The sequence below is a fragment of the Anarhichas minor genome, unplaced genomic scaffold, assembly GCF_050575085.1.
Source record: "Anarhichas minor isolate MPS153535 unplaced genomic scaffold, ASM5057508v1 ptg000024l, whole genome shotgun sequence".
NCBI classification, from domain to species: domain Eukaryota; kingdom Metazoa; phylum Chordata; class Actinopteri; order Perciformes; family Anarhichadidae; genus Anarhichas; species Anarhichas minor.
Window position 1 is genome coordinate 15,124,132 of NW_027466470.1, and position 24,141 is coordinate 15,148,272.

At 43.5% G+C, this 24,141-nt stretch overlaps 1 protein-coding gene across 1 annotated transcript in view; it reads right to left on the reverse strand.

The window, feature by feature from the left end:
- The window catches only part of LOC142956817 (glypican-5-like), an 87,674-nt gene that overhangs the window by 22,223 nt on the left and 41,310 nt on the right, over positions 1-24,141 (reverse strand). The window contains exon 7 of the mRNA XM_076098564.1: positions 7,094-7,214. Coding sequence (XP_075954679.1) covers positions 7,094-7,214 — 121 coding nt within the window. The remainder of the gene's footprint in view (positions 1-7,093; positions 7,215-24,141) is intronic.

The following is a 24,141-nucleotide window of genomic DNA, read 5'->3' on the forward strand; positions in this document are numbered from 1 at the left end:
CATTGCCATCCAAAACATGGAAAAGGGAACTGATTCAAAAGTGAATTTAAAATCAAAGGCGTAACAAGTGAGCCAAGTGCTTTTTTTGTCCTTTCCTATGGTCAAAGACGAAGCCAATAAAAACCCTTCAACCAAAGCTGACGGACAGATCTTTTGCCTTGTTGCCTTCTAGATCCATATTCCCCTGTAGACGACGAAAATATGAAGTTTAGTTCTCAACAGATCACTGACCACCACCAGCTCACAAACACACACACTTTATTCAGTTATCCTATTCAGACAACATATAAGCTCATTAACATATGCTAACTGTTAACATATGTGTAGACACACGCAATCTATGACCACATGCACCTCTGCCAAAGCCACACAAACCTAACACGTCTCAAAATTTCTGAGTTCACTTAATAATAACATGTACCATCAAAATCTGCCAGATCTTGGGGTAAAATGACAGAATGGTAATGTAAAGTTTGGTTCGCAAAATGCAGGTTGGACATCATTTAAAGGAGTGTTGAAGGAAACTGTTTAAAATGTATGACTATTTGTTTAAGCAGAAATGTTCCTGGACGAAGGCTATAAAGATTTGTCTTGAACCAAGGAATGCAGTAAAACTCTGCTTCTTCATCTCAAAAACAAAAACAGTGGCCATATGGTTGTGTTTTCAGTGACAAAAAACAGTTCTGACTAGTTTCGTTTTTCGTGGGCCAATGACCTAAATTCAAATTGGATTTCAGGAAATCTGTATGAAATCTGGGAATCTGCTTGTACTTTTTGAAAATAAACGATGACATTTCCCACGAGCTCCGAGTAATTCTTTGACCTTTTTACAGAAAAAAGGCAAAAGTCTCACACCCCTGCACTGCAAGCTAGTGCAAGTCGATTCTCTTGCTAACGGTTAGTGACACTTTTTTGGCGATGAACTCATGCAACCCTCACGAGTCAATCACAGCAACACACTGTGGCGTTGGGCTGTCACGCCCTGCTCCTGTCAGGGACCGACTCAGGCAGATAGTGTTTGTGTTATGTATGTAGGCTACGTGTGAATAAACTTTGGCTTTTGTCGGGCAAATGACAGATATGTTGTTTAAATTGTTTGACAGTTTGAGTGACATCAGCAGTTTTCTCAGAGCATGTTCCAACAGCTACCTAGCTGCTAAAGACTGTGTTGTGTGAGATGTGAGGGTAAACAGATAGTGAAGACTGCTGCCGCTGTGTTGCTAGGAAGCAAAAGCCTTTCAGACTTCCAGCTGGGCTACAGAAGTCCTTCTAAGGCAGCAGCACAAAAAGATTGATCCATCCGTCCATCCATCAGTCCATCCATCCATCCATTCATCTATCCGTCTATCCATCCATCAGTCCATCCATCCATCCATTCATCTATCCGTCTATCCATCCATCTATCCATCCATCTATCCGTCCGTCCATCCATCCATTCATCTATCTGTCTATCCATCCCTTCATCCATCCATCCGTTTGTCTGTCCATCTATCCATCCCTTTATCCATCCGTTTGTCTGTCCATCTATCCATCCCTTTATCCATCCATCCATTTGTTTGTCAATCCGTCCATCCATCCATCCATCCATCCATCCATCCATCCATCCATCCATCCACCCATTCATCAATCCATCCATCCGTCTATCCATCCATCCATCCATCCGTCCGTCCATCCATTCATCTATCCGTCTATCCATCCATCAATCCATGTCTGTCAATCCGTCCATCCATCAAAAACTGGACGAAAAAAAAAAGTGTTTTCAGATTCACTGTGATACATACAGTACATTTACTTGTTATAAAGGGTACGGTTAAGAAGTCACAGTGAGTAAAATGTTTGCTTTGTGGAAATTTAGTTATTTCAACATACACAAAAAAAGTTAAAGAATGTATATGACAGACGCTTACGGTAGTTGTGTAAAAAGAAATATAACTTCTGAGAAGTGCTTTCATGTTTATACAGTATTGGTATGGTAAAGGTTGTTCAAGAATTCAACTGAAATTGAATTGAATCAAACTGGGAGTTTTAGAATAAAAGGTAATTAATTTCAGGAACTCCGTGCCGATGTACGGAGTACGCTGTACTCTAACTGAAAACTTTAACAAATGCACATCGTATCACATTGAAAAGTGGGGATTTCCATAATTTTGTGCCAGTAATAGCGATGGGTCCACGACAAGAATCACTGTCTGCATGGAACTGACACCCATTGGGAGAGTAAATATGACCCAATGTGGAAAAACAGTCGCCGTTCACTGTATTTTTATGAGCTTAGCATCTAATTATGACGGTAATGTTATGCTGAAGTTAAGAGTCTGGGTTCACGAAGTCTGGTTGCCAAGCTAACAGAGAGCCCTGGGCGGTGAGACTTGTTGCTGTATCGTTGCCACAGCAGCAGCAAAGAGCAGCAGAGCTCCTGTGAAGGCCAGCTCCACCATCTTCTTCAAGTGGAAAGAATCTGTCCCCTCCCTGTGACGGGCTGCCAGCTCAGCCCGAGCTCTTTCTTCATCCCTGGACTCCACTAACTCTCTAAAGCTCAAACACTTTGTGACTGCTGCAGGCATTGCTAAAAACATAAAAGAGACACATTCTGTGAAGGCATGCAGAAGTCACAAAGCCAACTTTTTGGTTTCTCATACTTTTCAGGAGGGAACATAAAACATGTATTTTGGTTGTGGTCTTCTAAAGAGCATGCACAAACCGTACTCACTAACTCATTCTGAGTCGCTGCAGTAGCTGATGGATCCGAGGATCGACTGGATCCGCAGAGGGGATGTGCTGAGTGTGTGTTAAACACGAGTAAGGCGTCTCTGATGTGGAACCTGGCCGGGCCACTGGCCAAACCAGACAGCAAAGCCGCAATCGATCTCATCAATCACACATACAACTGGCCTCGCTCTGGTGGATTTTTATGCTCGAGTCTTTTCCGACTCTCCGTCCACCACAGCTTTCACCATTTCTCATGATGCTGTCTGCGCGTGTGTGCGTGTGTGCGTGTCCGACAGAAAAATTGAGACGAAAAATAAAGCGTGAGAATGAGTGTCCAGGTTCTGCGTGTTGCCACCAACTTGCAAATTGACAAACTGACAAATGATCTGGCCTCAGTACTCGCATGGAAACAGATAGACCATTGTGAAAAAAATCCCCACCCAAAAACAGCTGGACGGATGGCCGGGAATCAAAAATCCACTCTGAAACATTTATTGTCCACATTAGCAATATTTACAGGCAGCGCGAAAGAGAGCGAGAAAGAGGATAGTCAGAGGAGATACACAGGGGAGGAACATAACTTGCTCCTACTCACTTAATGGACCGTTTTATAGGAGGTCAAGAGATTAGGCTTGTCCTGTGTGCTTTTTTGTGTACTAATACCAGCTTTTATATATTGGATTCTACATGGTGATGTGTTGATCCAAAAGTGCAACTGTGTAGGATTCCTCTTTCTTCTTCCACTTTGAAAAACCTGCCTACCACATGCTGTGGATGTCTGTGAATCAAACGTTATAGTGCATATAACACACACACATTTGCAGCTCTGAGTGCTTTAAGCATTCAGATTTAAGACACCCATGCCATGGGCAGATGAGGGGTTTGTGATACATCAGCAGCAGTTTCCCAATCCTCTTAGTGCCACAGTGCTCTGGGTCTAACTACTCTCCACTAGGTAAAAATATACCCGTCTTAACCTCACTAATCCCGGAAATGGAGGTTATTCAAAGTTGGGAAAAAAACTCAGATTAGGGATTCATTGAAATACCTGCAATAGCTTTAAAGTAAAAAAGTAAAAAGTAAATTCAATGAATCCAGTGTGTGTATTACTTTAAGCGAAAACAACAATCCAAACTAGCTCCAAGGATGAAAGAACAAACATCCAGAGACACATAATAGTACTTCTAACACTGACACAAAATTCAAAACTTAACCTCAAATAGATCCATTTGTATTAGTCTTCACGACTTCAAAGGACTAACTTCTCAAAAATGTCCTCGACGTGAACGTCTGCAACTCAAAGTGATTTTCGCAAGAATAAAAGTACAGCAACACACACAGACAACCAAAATGAACAACCGTTGAGACATCAGTGTGATTAGTCCATGGGAAACATCTCGATAACAAGGTTCCTTCCTGTTAAGCTTTTTCTTGCAGCCAAGGTCAGGTTTTTTTAGACTCAGTGGCGGGTTGCCCGACTTTGAAATAGTCTTGCAGTTTAATAACAACAGATCAGATGTTCAAAGTAATACATTTATTTTAAGATGTAATCAGTAACACTTTACCGGCTCTTTCTACCAACTCGCCATTACGTATCAGCAAGGGCTTGAAGGTTTTGCTGATTAATGCCAAGCACTTTACCACTACCTCAACGGCCGCTAAGATTTCAAGCGTTCGAAATAGGCAGAGCCTAGCTTTGTATATTTACTGGTATTGCTCCATACTCCCAGTCCCCCTTCATCTACCTACTGTGTGCACTGCACTTCTCAAGAATCAGAGGGAATGGATGTGCAGCATTGCAACAAGGAGGGGTCTTTTCTGGTCCACTAAGCCAAAAACTGCTACTCTCATTAATCCACACTGGATCCACACAGTGATTGCTAATTAGTAATTGTCATCCACTTGTCAATATTGTATTGCTTAACATAACCAACACATTATGTCCACAATCACTGAGCTAAGTCAGTGCCAAGCTATGGAGTCTGCACAGACAAACGTAAACTGTATGGATCAACAATGCTTTATATCCGTAAACTGCTCCCTCTTGATTGAACTGCAATTAACTTTACAGCCTAAAAAGCACCAAGGGCGTCCAATAAAGTTTGCATTTCGGAGAGGGAACCAGATGGGCTTGCCAAAATCAATCTGAGTAGGAACTTCTTTTGTGAACTGACTCGCCCACCTGGAAGAGTCTTATATAACGGTCCTGTCTCCAAACATCTGTTGAGGGCTCTGTAGCGAGGATAAAGAGAGCCGGGGACAAGTGATGACCTTGTTTGCTCGAAAAAAAAGTAGACCACAAGACAGGTGACATCATTGTGCTGATATTTGCCATGCGGCTTGTATTAAGGCATTTTTAACAGGATTGTGATTTCCACCCACTTCAATAATGTTAAAATAACAATTATCGAACTGAATATCTGACTAAAGGCCAGGAGGGAAAGAGAGACAGAGATAGAGAGAGATAATGACATTTCGATTTTCACAACTGGTCAGTTAAAAACTGGTTTAAAGAAGAAGCAGTTAAACCTGACGCAGGCTTTTTTGAGACAGAATGGTATTAGCCCATCACAGGTGTTGGCGGAGGATCTAATACCTGAACAAAACCACTTTGATCGATGTGACTCATGTTGGACAGGATTAGTAGTAGTCACAGGTGAGTTCCAGTAGAAATGAACTAGATTTTAAAAGGTGCTCAATACAACATACCGAGCATATCTGTTGCCTCCACACCGCTCTTAATGTGGCAATGGCTGAGCCGGTGGCTTGCAGCTAACAGGGCTAACAGCACTAACAGTGGTAATGTGAGGGGAAACCAGAGGGTCGGTCAGTGGGGCACGTTCACGTGCACTAACATGCACTACGAGGCACGCGAGGTGGCCGAAATGGGGAGTGACTTCATCCTCTCCACATTACTCTAATATATCTTTCCATTATAAATAGTTTTTTGATGCTATATTGATGCTCTGAATATCTATGAAGAGAAACTTTAAGCAAACTTCTTGCAAAGAAAGTGTTTGCATGTCGATGTGCGCACACACACACGGCTAAATATATCCCCGCGCTTGGTTTAACTGTTCTGGATGTACCTTGGAAAGCCTGCCACATTATGCAGTTAAACACTCTGTGATCCTTCACTCTTATCTGGCACAAACACAAAGCTCAGCCAAGCTCTGGTGCCTGGTCTAGAATCAAGGTAGGCCTTTCAACCCACTAAATGTCAACGGGACACCCGCTCGACTCTGCATAGTTGCCATGACAACAGGGCACCTGACAGCCACCGCGCGCACAATGGGGTGTTGTGGTCGGACAGAAATGATCTTGAGCTGTCAGTGGCAGACAGGTGGACAGGCTGGCTGGGAGATATATACGTGAGATACGAGACACACGTGAACGGAGATGGAAAGTAAATGAATGGGTGTGAGAGTAAAGATGGAAGGAGGAAGTAACGATAAAGAATTATCATGACGTAAGGTGGAAGATTAGCAAAACAGAAAAGTGGCAATGAAGTTTTCTGGTTGTATTAAACACTTTGGCAATTAAATAGGTACATTAAGGGGAAATACAGGGGAAAGAAAGAAGGATAAAGAGATGCCCAGTGTACTATCTGTGGACAATTTTTGGGGCAACAAAAGGGGCAGACAGGCAGAGGGGAACCGAATCCTGGTCCGTTTGTCTCCTCTAATGGCCTCTAGGGACTGTGTGAAATGGCCCTTTTCTTCCTGCTCCTTTTCAGCCCTAAACCCCATCTACATGACAAACAGTGTCACTTTGAAGCTGCTTGTGTCATCTCTGCCTATCTGTCACTCATTCCTGACCTTTTGCTCCCGCCTCACATCTTTCTTTTTCTTTTTTTTCTTTCCACAGTAAATCACTTCTTTTTTTTGTTTTGGCACCGATTCCCTTTCACCCTTTATCCTTTTCATTTATCTTTGATATCTTCCTCTGCGCTCAAAGTCTTTGGATTTAAGAAAAATGGCAATGTCATTTCAGCACTTCTGTCAGTAAGTTATATTGTTCGAGGCATACTAATTAGACAAAGGCCCCATCATTTAAGACTTCAGCGCTTTTGACTACATAATACTTTGGTTGACTAATCATTTTTGACCTGGTGTCAGTTTTAATACTGGAAACAATTGTTCTCATACAAATAAAGACTCTTGACGTTTTATTAATCTGACTGACTCTTGTTGTCCTTGCTGACATATACAGTAATTGTAGCAAGCCCCCTTGGCATTAGGTGATGTATCAGATTATGTATGACATGGATGACTTCAGAAGCCTGTATTCTTTACATGAATATACATATGTGTACAAAAGTACATGCATCATATTTAAATGTATTGATGAGATATGTCTTCATGCTGTGCAATGGCCATCCTACCTGGTTGAAGAGCTCCAACCTCTCCTTGACCTCAGCCAGTGTAGGGTTTGGGCTGCGAACTTTGACCTCTGGGTTTTGCCTCTGGGCGTGTAGACCATTTCCTACAACTCTGCCAGTATAGCTGTGAGGAAAAGAGAGGAGGGAGTCACATATTTATAGACAAAACTGGGTGTCAAATCGAGGCAGATATCCAGTTAGTTGTCGTAAGACTGACAAGAAGTGGTTTCTTGACAAAACACCAGCCGTGTTCTGATGTTTTTTTGCTTTAGTTCACTTGTTAACATGCAGTAGTGTATGTTTTTGGTATTGTGGGATTCTTTATTGTTGTAACAAAGTGTAATTATTCTATATCGAGGACCACAGTGGAAACTACAGGGCCATGCCAGGAGTGCAGACCTCCGCCAAGGTCAATCGGCTCCAAAATGTAGTGGGTTCTTCTTTGGCTCATGGAAATCGGGCCAGTAATTTTTCCTTAATCCTGCTGACAAACAGACAAACACACCAACAAACCGAACCAAAAACATAACCTCCTTGGCGGAGGTAATATGGCTTGGACTTTGCCTGAGTTATGCTTGACAAATAAGATGAGATTTCCTGTCAAATAAACTAAACTAAAACCAAATGTTTCTGTTTGGTTTGCAGTTTAGTTTATCATGAAGTCAAATGTCTGCATTTAGAAACTTGCCAAATGTACCGCGGCATTTCCACAACATAAACTCAAAACCATTAGGGCCTCATTTGTCAAATGCGAAACAGAGAACATGTTGCACGGAAAACATTAAAAGCTCCATTATGCAATAATTTTCACATCAAATGTGGTCAAAAGACCTTTGATGCAGCTTTTATGTTGTTGTGTGATTGAAAACATTTCAAATAAAAATATGACTGAGCACGGCCCAGTAAAAATGAAATTGAGACACATGGTGATCTGGACCCCTTTAATCCGTGGCATGCTCCGTGGGCCTGCAGCTCGGCGGGGATTATAGCTGTTGATTTTGTCAGAGCTGTTGTTGAGCTGATGTCAGCGAGGCTAACACTTCCAGCAGCTGATCCGACGTAGAGGGGGAGACTTTTAATTTAGTACAATGGACACAAAAGTTGTTTTTGGCTGAAATATAAAAGTATCATCACACATCAAAGCGCGGTTCAGGCTCCGGAATGAATTGATTTTAGGTTTTATAGTTTTTCCGGTAAAATGGTTTCAACCATGGAATGGATTACATTGCTGTTTATTGTTTTGAATTGATATTTGAAGAAACGGTACAGTCAGATCCAGCTTTGTGTTTATAGAAATAACACACACACACACACACACACACAAGTTAAAACTTCTTTTAACTGTTTTTTACACTAATACTGCTATAGAAACACACACATTCTCTCATCCTCCTCCTAATCCAGTCTCATCCAAACATTGAGACTCCCTGAGGTTAAACACCAACAACCTGCGAAGGTGTAAGCCATTTGTATCAGATAATGATGATCTTATCTTTTTGGTTACCACATGAAGCCCTAAAGCGCCATATGTATGTGAGGGTCAGATACACAGACTTTCAAAGCTTTGCCTTTTACACACAGAGTTTATTTCCCCCCCATCGTCATTATACTATTATCTATATTAATAACAGAATTATATGTTGATGCTAATCTTCCACAAGATGAATATTGATTGATTCTTCCACAGGCAGTAGAAGGCTGATGAAGTGATTATGGACGGTGTAAGCGACTGTGTATATGTGGACGTCTTTACGGGCATGTGCGTGTATTAGTATGTGGTTGTGCATGCGCACACTTATGCATAAGCATTGTGAATATGAGCGGAGGTAATCATAAAAGTGCTGAACTTGACAATCTCTTGGCCTGTGATCTAAGCAATGTCTCAATGAGGTCTGTGCTCCCTCCACTTTGCTGAAATGGCACTTTACCGATCGGGCCCATAAAAATGCAAAAATGTCTCTCTTAACCCTCTGCTGGTGCACATAACTTTACATCCCCTTCTTGTTGATTTCCTCTTCCTCCTTCAAATTGCTTCTTTCTCTTTAGTGTATTTGCAAAGTGGATACCCCCCTTAACCCTTCCTCGAGCCTAACACACACACGCACACACAAACACACACACACAAACCGCTGTCTGCTTTGACGACAATTGAAGCTCTTAATTGCCCGAGTCTCTGAATCTTCTCTTGTCAAGATGGGAACAATCGATAGCTTTCGGACTTTCAACTTCCCCCTCACTGACAAAAATGATAAACTGACGAATCAAACAGCTCCCCGAGCAGTGGGTGGAAATGTGGGGGCCTGTGTGTGTTAGGCAGCATATGCGTGTCTGTCTCCAGGCTTGGCTCGGGATAACAGTGTTGGCGTGGAAATGAGCTCATCAGATGGGATGCTAATGAAAGGGAAGTGTCAGGGAGAGCTTGGCAGCGTGTTAGTAGGCCTGGAACGTTTCACTGCAGGCTATGTTTGATACCATGTAGGGGACGGGACGACTGACACGGCAGGACATCCCGCAGCAGATTACCTTGATAGACAGACAATCAATGCCGCTAATGTCTGGGACGTATCTGGAGCAGACATCTGATGCTATGATAAGATTCCAGCCAATGGCAATAACGTTCTGTTTCAAAATAGTTCCCACTATAGTCTCCAAATGTCCAAATGAATTAAAGTGTGACTGTGAACATAGAGCTAGAAGACGGTGTAAGAAGAAAAAAAAAAAAGACTGCGGCAGCTGAATGATGTCTCTGTGAATAACAGCTTTCTGCGATCAACAGTCCGTACTCTCCTCTGGCGGTCTCAAATGTTCAACCTCAACAAACATTCAAACCCACTACCTACACATGCATGGCGTCTGACTCATGGCTCTCTGACTCCTTTCTATGGAATTGACTCATTCCCCTGTGAATGGCCAATTGATGCACTGTCCTAAAGGCAGCTTTTGTCTGTTCTCGTCTTTCTCTCCGCCTGGAGCGCAGACCGGCGGCCGACCTCCACTCCCCGACGCTGACCCCAAACTGAACTGTTGTAATCTTTGAAAGGCCTGCAGGAATGCTCGTGGGCTGTGAGGCAGAGAAGCAAAGAATGCAATATTCATCTTTCAAGGTATACAGGGAGATAACAAAAGAATAAAATGTATTTTGAGTGCATTCATGTGCCTGGACCTTCCGGTGTATATGGTGTAAACAAAGCGAGGATATAACATTTCAAGAATGTTTATTACGTGTGATTATAGGTATAGAGAAGGTTGGTCGTAGCCAGAGTGAGGGGGCGTCTAGTAGATTGGCCTTGGGTTAAGAAGATTCTGGTTGTCTTTCATCGGTGCTCAGTTCTAACTGGAAGGTTTAACGAGCCCACTCACCAGGGATTCAATTAGCTAGATGTTTTCTTCTCTCTGTTTTCTCTCAGGTAAGGTCTCATCTTGCCAACTCATTACAGCTCTCTCCGCGCTCTTATGGCTTTTTCACATTTCCCTTTGAAACAAACGTAGCACAACAAACACCAAACACTCGACTAAATCTTTCTCATCCAGCTGAACCTTTTCAGTGTAAATTAGTTTTTATTTTAGTTTAACATACAGCACCATGATCACTGGAGACAATAATCATAAACAAACAGCAGGTAGGCCTGTTGGTTTGTATAATATCTAATTGCTTAATTGCATTCATACCACAAGCTGTCAGCAGAGATCTTTGCCAGGATCCCAATGGTTAATGAGATTATGCACTCGTATCTGGCAGGGAAGAGAACTGGTTGTACATCATCTCTGAGATGATTAAAGGCAGTTCTGTTGATATTTTTGATGCGCTTTCAAAATTTGCATCTGGATTAAAAAGCTCACCAAGGTTACATGGCGTGCTCGGGGGCTTGACATTTTGTGCCAGGAATTTCAAATGCACTGTTTATCTGGATCTTTGCTTCTGTAATTAGAATCAATACTCATCTCGCACCAGCTCAAAAAAAGCAGCACATTTCATGAAATCCTCAAGTTTGTTAGATTCCTTATCGACCGCCCGGTGCGGTGTATCGGTCGGATAATATCATTGAGTAATATAGACATATACTGAGCAATTATTGAGAATCATCTCTGAAGCAATTCAAATAAATCTTGCAGACACTTAAATTATTTCCCATTGGCAGAATGTACAGTAAAGACTGCACTGTACAGGTCGTAGGGGATCTGTCCTCAAGGTGGCATTACAATTAAAAAGCATGATTTTTAATACAAAAAAAGGCCTTCTGTGCCATGTAACTGAACTACTACTGACTGACAATACAAGCCTTACTTCTTAACAACGTCATCTTCAATTCATTCAGTGCAGTACTGAATGATTTATATTTGTTTGACTAATTGGACTAAAGTGTGTTCTGCATATCCTAAACATAAGACCGGAGACATCTTTGGAGGTCACACATCCACATGTAAATTGATTTAGATAAACGATTCCTCTAGAACAAACACCAGGCTGAATCACAGCAAACTGAGGAGAGCACACGTGTCAATGAGTCATGATGAAGAGGAGATGAGATTGCTTTCATCTGAGTGAGTGTGTGTATTTTTGTGGCGGCGGGTGGTGCCATTCCAGCTGCGGAGGGCATTGGATTAGAGCTGGTGGGGCTGCTTGTCAGGGTAAACAGCAAATTGTTGGTTCATCATGATTAATAAAGCCTCTCCCCAACCTCCCGCCTGTTGTGGATATACAAGATTGAACATGTGTTGAGTCCTGGGATTATTAATACATATTGGGGCATGCCAGCTGTAGCTTTTTATCTTCAAGGCTTTGGTTCTCTTTGTGACATCTTTCGTGACATTTCTTTTTTGCTGCTACTCACAAAGATGATTTCACATTCAAGCAGTGTCACCATTACACTTTTGATGTCTGATCTAGCAAAGTGGCAATTAACACAACACCATCATTACACTTGCAACTAAAAGGGTTCAGATTCTCGCTCTGCAGCTCTTTCACTTAAAACACTTCAGCAATAAAGTAGCAATAATATGTACTTGCTGAAACGTACTAATATCTTTATTTAAGCTAATACTCATGTCACATATCCACAGTGGTAGATTCCATATCTTTATGTCTGTTGCTGATTGGATTTCATAAGTCTACGTGAGATGAAAACACTCTCACCATAACGCTTCGCTCATCAAATTGTAAAATATAGCATTACAACGTTCTCTTCCTGGAACGAGAGGACCCGAAGTCACGAGTGACTCCGGTAGTGAGAGCAAGGGAGAGGCTGAGTAGATGTCTGCAGCCAGCTAACTTTACGAGCGGGGCTTGGACATGTCGAAATACTCTCAACAGGAGGTTTTGTTCTGAAAGGCCAGTCTGTTCTCACACACTGTGTGACATTAGCAGTCACTGTACCAACACTGCGCTTGTGAACGTGCAATTAGTCAAAAGCCGCTTCGCGAACGTTTAATCAACATGACATATGTGCACATGTGCAAACACGTTTGAATGTTTCGCAAGCCGGTACGCCCCTTAATGCAATGTGAAAACACACACACACACACACACACACACACACACACACACACACACACACGGCGCACTCAGACTTACCAGAAACCCTTGTGGTAGGCCTGAGTTTATCGTAGGTTCCCAACGATAAACACAGTGAAAATAAATATTTCAAACATCGAGCTATATACAAAATTAAGCACCAGCAAGATCTTTGGCCGTTCTTATATAGACGATGTCCAAACTGCAGTATGAGGTGAAGCGTGCTGTGCTTTAAAGACAACTTTATTGGAGAGGAAATACTCAAGTCATAAAATGTGCAAGGAGAAACGGCAACAGATCGCGAGAGGGCATCTGCAGGGCAGGCAAAGCTCTAAACAGTGTGCTTTTCTTTCTATGCTCTATTTCTCTCCTTTCCCTCCCCTCCACCTATTATTTTGTGTCTCTCAAACTCCAACCGAGAGGCCATGTCTTCGGTTCAAGTCATCTCTCTTCTTCCCCTTGATTCCTGTGCCCACTACCGCACTCTCTCTTTGTTCTCGTTGCCGTCTTTTGTAACCCAGCTGGTAACCGCATGAACACGCTGAGCGCCACCAGTAGCTGCAGTCACATGGAAGCCTCAGCAGTACCTGAGCCATGCAGACTTGGCTTCATTTTTACTCATGCTCTGTTCACAACAACTCTGTGTTTTCCCCTCTCTGTGTCTGCCTCCTCCTATCTTTTGACCTCACCTCTTGTTCGTGCCAGCTGACAGCGTGGGGATTTGGAAAAGAAACAGTTCTATGGCCGGTATTGTCCCGCTGAGACAGCAACCTACCGGATGATGAGAAACACTGCGACACTGTGGATAACGAGGCCGACTTTGAGAAAAGTAATTTCAAGTTCAACTACTAGAAAAAACACCCCAAAAAAAAAAAGGCTGGTCAATTTTTCTTTTGACTGTATTTTCAGGCAACGAGACAAATTATTTGTCAAAACTTTTGTGAAGCTCCCAGTTCCTCTTATTCTGTGGACGTGGCTGGTAGCCGAGTGGGCCCTCTGTCATGCTTCTTTGAAGCCTGGCAAGCTTCTGCATTGGATGATGAGTCAGACATGTAGGCAGAGTCAGGGAGGGTCGGAAATATAAAGCAGCACAGGCACAGCCGCGATGTTGGCAACTCCAAAACAAGATCAAAACCTTAAGTCAGCTGCTGAAACCCAGCAAATCTCATCTCTCTTGTTTTGGTTGGAAGCTGTTTTGATGATTTCATACTGACTAGCTGCTCCCTGGGTTTGGGAAGTGTCTGCATGACTAATCATGAGATGACATGAAACTCTTTAAAATTGTTTTGCCAACATAATTATTCATCTTTGGTTCATCCGCCCTTGTCCTCCTCTAGAAGTGAATGCTGATGTCAATGATTGCCTCGAACTTACAGTATGTTACATAGAGCAGTGGTTCCCAACATTTTTGACCTTTGACCCCTTATAACTAATTTTGTGTAGCCGTTGTTGTTCTACTCTCACGTCCTATCATCTTGCGACTTATTTGTGGGTCCTGGCCCCCTAGGTTGGGAACCAACCACCTAGAGTAATTGCAGTAAGTGCAGAAGGCATGTCTCTTAACTCTTAATGATGGGGCTTCATGCTCAAACACAAACAAGTCCACAGGCTCCATCTAACTCCGGTTACGCTAACTGCGGGGTTATGTCATTTCAGCTGAGATGAAGCATTTCTGTCCGGGACGTTTACATTAATGAATCTTCACAGTTTTTGTCTCGGACTTCACCTGAGGCGCGGCACCTGTGCTGAGCCGGCCGTATATCTGTCTTTGTGGCGCTGCAGAACCAGTGAAATATGGCTGTTTATGGCTGTGTGGTTGGGTTGGAATTACACACCACTGTGTTGGGCTCAACTGCTTTGCCGCTTCTTAAGAGGTCCCAGGGTGATTTTACCAAGACCAGGCTGGTTTATTGAGTGGCTGCACTGTAACAGCTATATGGTTGAAGGTATAACGGCTCACATTACTCACGGCTATTACGCAGGGAAAGCCTGTCCTCTACAGTCCAGTAAAATGTGTTACTGCACTTATGAATCGCTGCCTTCATGCAGTATGTTTGCTTTCTGGATCCTTTTTTCAATGCTATCAAATACACATATATGGTCAGGTCAAGTATCCAATCAATATCCCCCCCCCCCCCCTGTTTTGAATTTGCCTATCAACTACCAATACATATCTCTTTCACTGAGCACTCCTGAGGGGATTATAGCTTTCATGCACAATCATGACATTCAGATTTCCTTTCATTTGTGTCATGCACATTTCCCCCTTTCTTACAGTGACCAGAGCTCCATGTGGTGAAGCAAAGCGGATTGTCTGAATGTTTTTCTTGTCTCTGTGTTTTGATGTGTCTTGTCAGCTTGTTGGGGGGGGGGGGGGGATTATGGAGATGAAAGCTGACCCCAGTGCCCTCTGGGCCAGTAGACCATGGCGTGTGTGAGAGTTGTGGCACATTGCTAATAGCAGGCTGGAGCTCTCTTTAGAATTGGGATTTCCAACATGCTCAGTGCCAAATTAATATAAAAACAAAAACTGCTGCTGAATTTCCAGAGGGAGATTTGGCTTTGGGTGTGCACCGCTGACCGAGGTGACATTTGCATTTCCTGGATGCGTCAAGCCAAAAAGTTTAAATTCAGAAGTTGTTTGTGGTCGGCAACAGGCCCAGCTGAAGGCTACCTCAACAAGCACTCTGTCTTGCGGGCTACGGCTCAGCCCAAGTCTGGTCCTGCCTTGGTATGCTCTCTAGGTCACTGTGACCTGGGCCGACGCTGAGGAGAGAGCAGGAACAGAGACCGAGCAAGAGGGATGGCAGTGAGATTAAAGAGGGACAAACAGAGATGGGAAAAAAGTGATCTATGACTAGGCATAGTGATTAGCTTAGCATGCGAATACACTTAAGAGTAATCACATACTGTGATTACCTCGTACCCAGGAGGCGTTTGATACTCATCATCGGGGCTATAATTCTACTCGTCTATTTGCTATTTCCGTCTTCGGGCTGGGCGATGTCTACAATATCTAGTTTGGCTCATCATTAGCCCATTATAGGCCTACACACAGCCAAGCAAGTTCATTTCAATGCTACTCCAGGCTAATGAACAAGTATCGATTTATCTAACAATCATGGTAAAGAGCTGAATTAATTCAGTGTAAGTGACTCGCTCTTGCCAACAAACTGCTCTTACGTTCTCTCTCTCTCACACACACACACTCAAACACACACTCTCGCTCTCTTCTTCTCATCAGTGCGGGACGGTGTAAACAAATCCTGACATTAGCAAATCAAATGTTGCAGCACGGTGTAATGTATATACCCTCCTACTCTCTGTACAAAGCCACCGGATCCAACACTGAGTTCTGCCTCCAAACATTATCATAATGGTGAAGGGATAAGATACTTCCTCATGCAGGAAGAAAATCACAAACTATAAATGACTGTAATTGGACTACATTTCAAGATAGTACAAGGACAATACCTTCAGACTTGGTTGCTGGTCTGACGGAAGCAAAATATGCTTCCACACTGCGCCCGTGTGGCCAATATTGTGTACTGAAAAGCCATCGACATCACCTGAGTTTGAGAGCCATCAGGCGAATATACTTTGAACATCATAAGGTCATGTTAAGCTTGTATCCTTGTGTAAGATATGGTTCTCATGGCTTACAGGCAAATCTTTCTGATGCTAGTCTCATACAAAACTTGACTGTTGAAACCGTCCAAATTAAGAAAACTGAGATCACTAAACCTCCCTGATAATCTCAGTCTGTCACAATATCATTCAGGGGGTTTTGGCAGTTTCGTGCGTCACTTGTAGCATTGCAACTAGTCGCAGTTGAGGGTGCACTGACTTTTGACCAGTTAAACACGTTTTTCAACAATTTGCTGAACATGGATGTAATTCACCTCAACTCAAATCAGTTCCCACCTGGTGAGCTGCTGGGGTACTGCCAAATGGTTAGAATAAAGAAAGAAAATACACATTTTCAATAATTTACAAAGCTAGTTATTTGTAAAACAAAATCAACTCCAGAATAGAAATAATTAAAAGAAAACATAGTATTCAAACATAGCATGATTACAATGACCATCACGTTTGAGTATCACCACACCAATCATGACACATCTTCAGGTAGAGACAAACCGTTTTTTGAACAGCCACTGAAATTGTTCTTCATAACTTTAATGTAAAGCTAATTAAATATACTTTCTTCATAGGAAGTGAGGGGAAGCCGATACCCTCGCTCCCTCTCCTCAACTGCAAATCAATGTGACTACTTGGTTACATGAAAGTGAAACAGATTACGAAATGAAGAGCTTCTTTCTCTGGTGCTAGAGACAGACAGAGACACATACGATATGGCTATAGCGTTTACAGCTTTATGTGCAAGCTTTAATAGGTGGCAGTTATATAGATTACAGCTGTAATTGGCCCGTGGTTTGCTTAGAGGACATTCCCACGTCTGTCCCAACTGTGCCTGTCACTGGGTGTAACTGATCCCCACCTCTCTGTGTCGCCTGCTCTGATCTACCAGCAGACTTACTGCAGGCTGACTCAACAGACCACACAGACTTCTGGGAAAAGATTATGCGGCCCCATTAGATTGGCGGAACAAGAACAAGTCATGTCCGCCTTGACCCACACCCGCAAATCACATGCAGGCAAGCATCATTTCCTGACAAAGACTTTTCTCTTGTGCATGTGCTCCCCACACGCTCACACGCCTCTATGTATTCCTCACAAACATGCACAAACAGCCTCCTCTGTGTTTGAATCCACAGATTTAACTACACAGGTTTAAAATGTTTAAAAAAAGTTTAAATTAAAATTTGAATATCCCAAGTTAGAGGATGTGTTATTTTCTGCCACTCTGCAATAACCATGGCTGACAGTGAACCCATTGCTAGAGCCGAATATAATTAGAGGATGCAGCTGCCCTATGTATTCATTTAAATCTAGTGGTGGTTAATCCTTTTAGACCTAAGCCCAACAGTGGCCGTCTTGGCCTACATATCTTTTTTTAGCATAACTGCAGCTTTCAGTGTATGCAAATTACCAAATCTACAGCACCTACACATAACTTTAGCTCAAAGAAGTCAAGTTGGCAAGATTCAAGAAAAAATTCACAGATTTCCATCCCACACCAGCACAAGAGATAGAGTTTGCTCTACGCAAAACTGTGCGGCATCAATTTCACTTATTTGCACTCATTTTTCAAACACATTTTGAAACCTCATAACGTCTTGTGTGAATTGAGCATAAACCTAGTTCAATGCAATTTGTTCCCCAGTAGATGGCGGCATTAGCCAATTTCTACAAAGTTTCACCAGACAACTCGCCGCTTTCAACTTTAGTGCCTGTTTGTTTTAGGACCAAAGGGGATAAGTGATACATATGTAAGAGAAAGTGACAGAGAAGGGAAAACAGATGGGGACTGCCCCCCGACTGAGATGCGATTACAGAGACAGAGCACGGACACCACAGAAGGGAGGAGGGAAATGGGAGAGAGGAGGGGAGCGAGAGAGAAGTTACAAGACCTAGAGCGTTGAAGCTACCCCCCCCCCTTCCAGCCACATGCCCACATGCCGAGGAGGGCATGGATAACTGAGGTTAGAGGTCTGGGGGGAGCTGGAGGGGCAGTTGGTGTGTGGAAGGCAGACAAGGGCAGGCAGGGGCAGAGCCAGGAGAGTAAACTTTGCCCCGCAGCACAGACGGGTGGAGCGGACTGTGATCCTCTGGTGTGGTACGACCACCTGTTTGTCTGTCTGTCTGATCCGGGCCAGGATGGCGTGATCTAGTGCTTATAGGGGCTGACAGCTCCAATGTAAACGAAAACACCAGTCAAGTGGTTCACCATGGATAAAAGTAAATATACCACACGTCATGACATTATGTGCTTCCATACAATTGTGTACGTTCTGGCTGGTTTGGGCAATTCACAGATTGACTTACAGCAGAGTGTACTAAGTGTATCATAAACAGGGACGAACGCGGAAAGAGGGAGGCGTGATGTCACATCTGGACTGCACTGTATATGCCGCCCGTGTAAGCAAAAGAGCACTCAAGAGCAAACAGTCCAGTTTCAACTCAAACATCGAGTACATTTGACTCGAGGCAACAAACATACGCAGGCATCCACATACTCAGACATACCCGCACAGAGAGTGGAGAGGGCTTGCGAGGGTGTTGAGTGAGCGGGGTCAGGGGTCAGACTCTCTGCTGCTGCAAAGGGCACACACACCCATCCTCTGCCAGGAACACATGCGCACACTCAGACAGTCATGCAGTGCATCTATTACACTTGTATTCAATCAGAATATCGGCATCCCCCCCCCGAACACTCACACACAAGTAGAAAATAGTCCCCAGGCGCTCAGTGAGATGGACATTTGAGAGCATATTGTAGATGGAGAGATATGGAGGCAGCTTAACTACAGCTACTTGACACCAGAATAACATATATAGGATTATATAAGGCAAGATTGTGCAAACTTCTGTTAAGGTTAAGCAAAGGAGAGAGTGACATAGCGCAGGCAGAGAGAAGAAGGGCAAAGGTCAGCCATCCAAATGAAGTCAGGCAGATGGTTGCATTGACAAACACATTGCCAAAATGGCTTTCTTGGCAGAAGTCCCAGTCATTAGTATCATGTTTTTTCACGATCGGGCATATCTGTCAATCAGCCGCGGATTGGAAACTGGACACATCATCACAAGTCTGGGGTTTTGGGTTAAGAGGCTCGGACCATAACTGAGCAAATGTGTCCCTAGAGTGCAGAGTCACTGACAGTGTCACTTTTTATAGATTAGCCCCTCCCTCCCTGGCATTTTATGCTCTTTACCCGTTCCAATAAATTGCAAAGCATTTGTAATTTTGCCAGGCCTCTCATCTAAAAGGATTATATATGGAGCTGGTGATAGTTTGAGGCTATAGAAAAGTCACATTCTTGAAGAACTATATACTTATGTTGGTGTCCTTGTCATCAACTCCGAGAAATGCCATCAACCATTTTTAGCTTCCCTGCTGTCATTTTCCCATATTTTTTTTTTATCTGTAATTTCTGGTTCAAATCTGAAATTACATTTGTTTGACTCAAAAACACTTTCCACATATGGAATACTGCTCTCCATTGCCTTCCACCTACAAAACCACAACAATAAATCTGACAGCAAAACATTTCATAAACAGGTTATTGTCTTCATGAACTGTCCAAATAGGGTTTGTGCATCTCTCTCTGTCACTCAAATACACACACACTGCAAAATGCAAGCCTTCACATCCCATCAATGACTGGATTCTTATCTTGTATTTATCCGGTACCTTTTATAATGTACACTCATGCTCTGTCAGTTCACCGACACTTCAGGAAACTACCTGTTGCGATGAGATGCTTAGCTGCTCTGGCCTCAAACACACAGGGGTACTTTCCCTTCGTTCTCCAGCTCTTCCGTGCGGAGGCCGCATTCCCAGCACCACTCAGGGGGCTCCAGCGAGCGAGCCACGACACCAAACCCACCCGGAATTCTAGGAACGTTTTCCCCGTGGTTTCAGGTTACCACGCACACACACCCACACACACACTGAGCACAGTTCACAGGCACACACACACACACACACACACACACACACACACACACACACACACACACCCTCCACAGTAGTGTACTGTACTTTTGTTGTTTGTACAGAGTTGGTTTAGTTAGCTTTCCCCTCTCTCCTCCCGTACCTGTCATTCATTTTCATTTTAAACTCACACACTTGCCCGTTGGGTTGGACAACAACTTGGACTCGAACGCTTAAACTGGCAATTGGATTCAAACCAGACGTCTTGTTTGGAATCTCACTCCGATGGTAAATACCACACACTGAAAACCTAAAACTCTACAGGGAATCTTGCCGATGCTCGCCGCGGGCCCCAACAATTCAGACTTTCAGGTATACATTGCATCACACAAAAACTCGGACAAAAAGCTGCACTCAATCAAGCTCTAACTGACATTAGCAAAGTCTGCTGTATCCCCCAGGAAAAAGGATAACGCTGTCCCTAAAAATAGTCATTACAGAGAGAGGTTCAGCCTCTGTAAGTCAGACATGATCATGCTGTGTGGGCATTGATGTGTGTTGGGTGTGTGAATGCGTTGGGGTGTAGAGTGTGGCACACAGACATACGTGATGGTCTATGAGGCCATAATCCCGTGTCACCGCGGCTATAGTACGATGGATCAAAGCCGAGGGTTTGAAAGTGGATTTTCTCTTCCTTTGAAGAGTGTTAAAATGCACACCGAACTGACTGAGTCAGTAAGTGTGTATTTGTGATATGGTAAAAGTCCGATTCATGAAGCCTTTCTCATACCGTGGGATGTTTAACCTGAGAACTACATTTCTTCTTTGTGTTGACAATTCATAACTGCAGCAAGTGGCAAATGTGTGGTTTCCTTTGTCAGGCACATTGAATCAAATTCCCCTCTTTTAGAAATTACAATCACAAGAGATTTGATGTATAATGCAACCACATTTTGCATGTTTATAAAAACAAAGAAGCAGAAATTAAACTGTAAGTCTGAAATAGGAACCAGACTGTTGACACAGAGACAGCTCCAGCATTACGACACCGTGATAAGCAGCGCGGAGCGTGTGCCGAGCACTTTCGTTGCATAGCTGTGGTGTCTCTCAAGAGCAATTTTATGACACAAGATAAAAAAGACTGTCTCTAAAATCCAGGGTTCGTCCTGGAAGGCCTCATCGTCGACTGTTCTGTTTCACACGTAATATTTCTGGCAGTGTGGCGTTCATGTGCGGGGTTGCATGTAATCGGTGGTGCCGACATCATTTGGGGTTTTGTTCTTTGTTCGCTTGCGTGGTGCGTCAGAAATTCGTGTCAAACTGAAATACAAAAAGCGCTCGAGAGGCAAACACAACCCTCCCGAACGCGCACGCAGACCACACCGATCGCTATTGGCTGCCACCCAGACACGCAACAGTGAGGACTTCAAACGGGCTCATAGAGGCAATTAAGTCCCAAAGACAGAGGGCTCTCCTAAAGCCACTGCTTCCTGCTGCCACTGACCTACATCCCTCATCCATCTGTGTATCTCTTCTTCTACCCATTGTTTTCACATCCACACTTCCTTTCCCCCCTCCCCAGCACGTCCATCCCTCTCTTTCTCGTCCTCTCCACTCCTGCTATGAGTTTGATGCCTTGCCAGTGGGCAAGCACAGAGGTTAGTGGGTGCACTTTGTCTACCTCGCCCAGTAGGAACTGCTCCAGTAAAACATGCCGGTCTATTGTGGCATTTTAATTATATTAGCTCAACCCACTCCACCGGCTGGACACACAACAGAAGAGGGAGGCAGTAAAACTGTGTCCCTTGTGTAAAAGTGACGAGGACGAGACTGGAAGGAGTTGGAAGGATATTTCCCAAACATACAATAAGGCACAAGGCACACCATAAAACTTAAACTTGAGGAGGCCGAAACACATAAACACTCTTCACTCAGAGGCACGTTGAGTCCCACATTGGCAAAGGAGTGTACAGTGAGGCCAAGAAAATCACATTTCCCCCCCCCCCCATATTCTCGTGTGCACAGCAACAGATTTAGAAAAACCATAACTCCAAACTCCGGCAATCCAGAGAAAGAATAAATAACGCAGTTACTGCAATATGATCGGTGTTGTTTTCTTTTTCTCTCACTTGCGCACGCACACACACACACACACACACACACACACACACACACACACACACATAGACACACACAACACAAGGATGCAGGCCCAAAGAGAGACAAGTCTAAGCAATGTAGTAATGTAGAGCGGGTCATGCCGAGGTCCCAGGCATCAGCTCAGGGTTGTGGGAAAGGGATGGGCCGCCGAATCGGAGCTAAGGAGAGATAGAAAAAAAAAGGGATTGTGGGAGGGAGAGAGGAAGGACTGAGAGGTCTGACGCAGACGCCAAATGCAAATGGCAGAGGTGAAAGGGTAGGTTGAAGCAGGAGAAAAAAGGATATGAAGTCAATGCATGTATTTCCACACCTCATTATTTCTCTGATGTCAACTGTTCTCATGACTCCACTGTGCCACCACTCCATCATGTCTGTCTTAATGTCTACATAAAAAAGAAAGAATACACAGACTTGTACACACTGAAGTGACTTCTGCCCATGGACATGCATACACAGCACAGGCAGGCTCTGAGCAGGGAATGTCCTTCCTCTGCATAGTAATTAATCTATTGCCCCCTCTGCTGGAGTTTCATTATCCAATTCCTTTGCATTTTTTCGAACTGAGCTCCTCTGACCCAAGAGGCCAACACGGAGACAGCAGCGAAGGGGAAAAAGGAAAAAAAAAAACTCTTGACTTGATGGGACTGGAAGAAGGAGAGAAAGTGAGTAAGAGTGAGAGGGGTGAGGGCTTTGCCCGGCGCAGCGCTCTCCCTGCTTCTCCCTGCAATAACACAATGGATTCCAGATGTCAAAATGATAAACAAACGGATTGTCATAACCCTATAAAAATGCAAGGCATTCAGGAGCACTCACACTGCCGTATTGTCTGTAGGTCCATCACCCTTGAGCCAATCCAAAACTTTCCCGAAGTATAGTGATGAGTTATGAGTTCTCCTTTCTGACTGGAGAACATACACACACATCTGCACATGCCCTACACGCTCGCGTGTGTGCTTACACCCACATCATTAAGATCTCTGACTGCTGACTTACTTGGCTGGAGGAAGATTGTTTCTTTCCCTCTCTGCAGACTATACACTCTGCCTATATATGCTGTGTGAATCATCTCAAAACAAAGTGAAGCCCAAAAGAGTTTGCGGGTCAGAGAAATGCTGATGCAGTGCCAAAGTCTAAATCTAAGTCATTTCTTAACACATGCAGTGTATATGCAGAGTTAGGTGGTTCAAACCGGCCAAGTGGCCGTGGATGTGCCCGGATGCGTCTGTGCCATCTAAATCTATAGCTGGCACACCCAGCAGTATCATAATGCAGGAGTAGCAGAACCTTCCATGAGCGCCGGCCAAACAGTCAGCTACACATTTAAGTCCATGCCAGCTACTTTATTATGTTCATTTTTTATCTAATAAAATAGGTTTCATCCATTGCATTTCGCTTTCGATTCACTAGCCTCACCTTCAAAACATGCAAGCATGATGATAGAGAAACTATCTGTCTGTATCAGTACCGCCCCCACATGCTCTATATAGATGTGTGTGTGAGAGGTTGTGTCGGAGAGTCATCTTCAGTTTTTGACAAATATTAGCAAAATGACTGATGACAAAACACTGTGAGGATTGCATTGATTGCACTATGAAAGTGTCCAAAAAGAAATAAAAAATGGCCGATTCTTAATTACAAAAGTTATAATCATTCAGGAATAGGCATGGTTTTAAATATGAATAGCTATTTAAAAACAAGTGTGGGCTAAAACGCACAAGAAGCCTAATTATCCTTTACAAAAATTCATTACAAAATTGAACACTTACAGCAGGTGTGAATACTCTATATTTGAAGACTGTCCGGATTTGCAATATTACCCTC